General features: G+C 31.1%; 1 protein-coding gene across 1 annotated transcript in view; it reads right to left on the reverse strand.

Moving 5' to 3' along the window:
- LOC107579001 (polyphosphoinositide phosphatase-like) overlaps window positions 1-1,225 on the reverse strand; it is a 5,332-nt gene extending 4,107 nt beyond the window's left edge. The window contains exon 1 of the mRNA XM_016264893.1: window positions 927-1,225. Coding sequence (XP_016120379.1) covers window positions 927-1,035 — 109 coding nt within the window. The 5' untranslated portion in view covers window positions 1,036-1,225. The remainder of the gene's footprint in view (window positions 1-926) is intronic.
- Between the last annotated feature and the right edge of the window lie 252 nt (window positions 1,226-1,477).

Raw genomic sequence — 1,477 nt, forward strand, 5'->3', positions numbered from 1 at the left:
TTTTATCTATTTTGCAGAAGAGTACAAAATAAAAAATATATAAAATTGAAAAAATAAAAGGAACTAATAACAGTTAACTGTGTTTTGCAGAAGGCTCAAAGAAAAACATAATTATTAAAATAAATAAATTAAATTAAAAATAAAGTTATGTTTTTGCAGTATTTTGCAGCATGGTATGTGGAAAACACTCCCATAAAAAAAGGAATAAATAAATAAAATAATAAATAAGCATTTAAAATAATAAGTAAAGTATTTTAACTACATTTTGCAGAAGGGTACAAAAGATAACAATAGTAATAATAAAAATAATTAAAAAAAATAAAATATAAAATAAAACATGCAGGTTTTAACTGTATTTTTCAGAAGGGTACAAAAAAAATTAATAAATAAAAGTAATAAAATAAAATGTACTTAAATGTATTAAAATTAATAAAATTAAAAAAAGTAGGTTTTAGCTGTATTTTGCAGCATTGCATGTGTAAAGCAACTGTAAAATTATAAAATCATGATAAATCAACAATGCTGACTCACACACACACAGCATCAACCACACATGAATGTGCATCAGTGTGAACCGGGCGCAGACTTTGTTTTGTCTGACTTTGGGGTCAGAGACGGTTCATCTATATAAACCAGGATCATGAAAACATCCGTATTCAAAATCTGGCATTTCAGCGTCCGACTAGATGTTTTTATACAGGACACACTTTCTGAAAGTTCAAATCTAACATTGCACATTTAAAGAACCTGTAAAATCATTCATGTCTGTAGCTTCGAGCTCCTAAAAACTGACCAAACAAACAATTAGCAGATTTTTTTTCTCTTTTAGAAAACGTCCCTCCCTGTCCTGAAGGAGGGTGAAGGCACCGTTTTGAGCAAATAAACAGGAAGTAGTGGTGAGGTCATGGACAGGAAGTGGCTCTTACAGCGTATGGGTGGTTTGGGCATCATGGTGGAGATGTCCTGGGACCAGTACAGAGGAACCGAGCCTCGGACCTGAACACAGGAGGAGAAACTGCCCGCCGTCAACGACATGACCGAAGCGTCGTGGATGATCTGCTCCGTCTCCACCTCGTTCGCCACGTCGCCCTGAAAACACAAGCACAAGTGATCTGGCAAACTAGTTTTTGCATACTATGTGGTCCTAAGTACACAGATATGGGGGATGTTTTTAGCTCTGAAAATAAAATAAAATGTAATTTAATTAAAGTAGGTTTTAACTCTATTTTGCAGAAAGGTACAACATTTAAAAAAGTACAAATGAAAAAAAAAAATTAAGTTAAATTTTAAAATAAAATAAAATAAATGGGTATGGGGTATGTTTTCAGTGCTGAAAATCAAAGGTAAATAAAATAAAATAATAAAAAATAATTTATTAAAATAAAATTTTGTACATTTTTAAAGACTCTGATGGCTGTGTTTGCATACTTTCTGTACTAAATGAAGAACTTATTTTAAATTTCTAAAAAAATAAAAA

Source organism: Sinocyclocheilus grahami, unplaced genomic scaffold (genome assembly GCF_001515645.1).
Source record: "Sinocyclocheilus grahami isolate Dianchi unplaced genomic scaffold, SAMN03320097.WGS_v1.1 scaffold13423.1, whole genome shotgun sequence".
Lineage (NCBI taxonomy): Eukaryota > Metazoa > Chordata > Actinopteri > Cypriniformes > Cyprinidae > Sinocyclocheilus > Sinocyclocheilus grahami.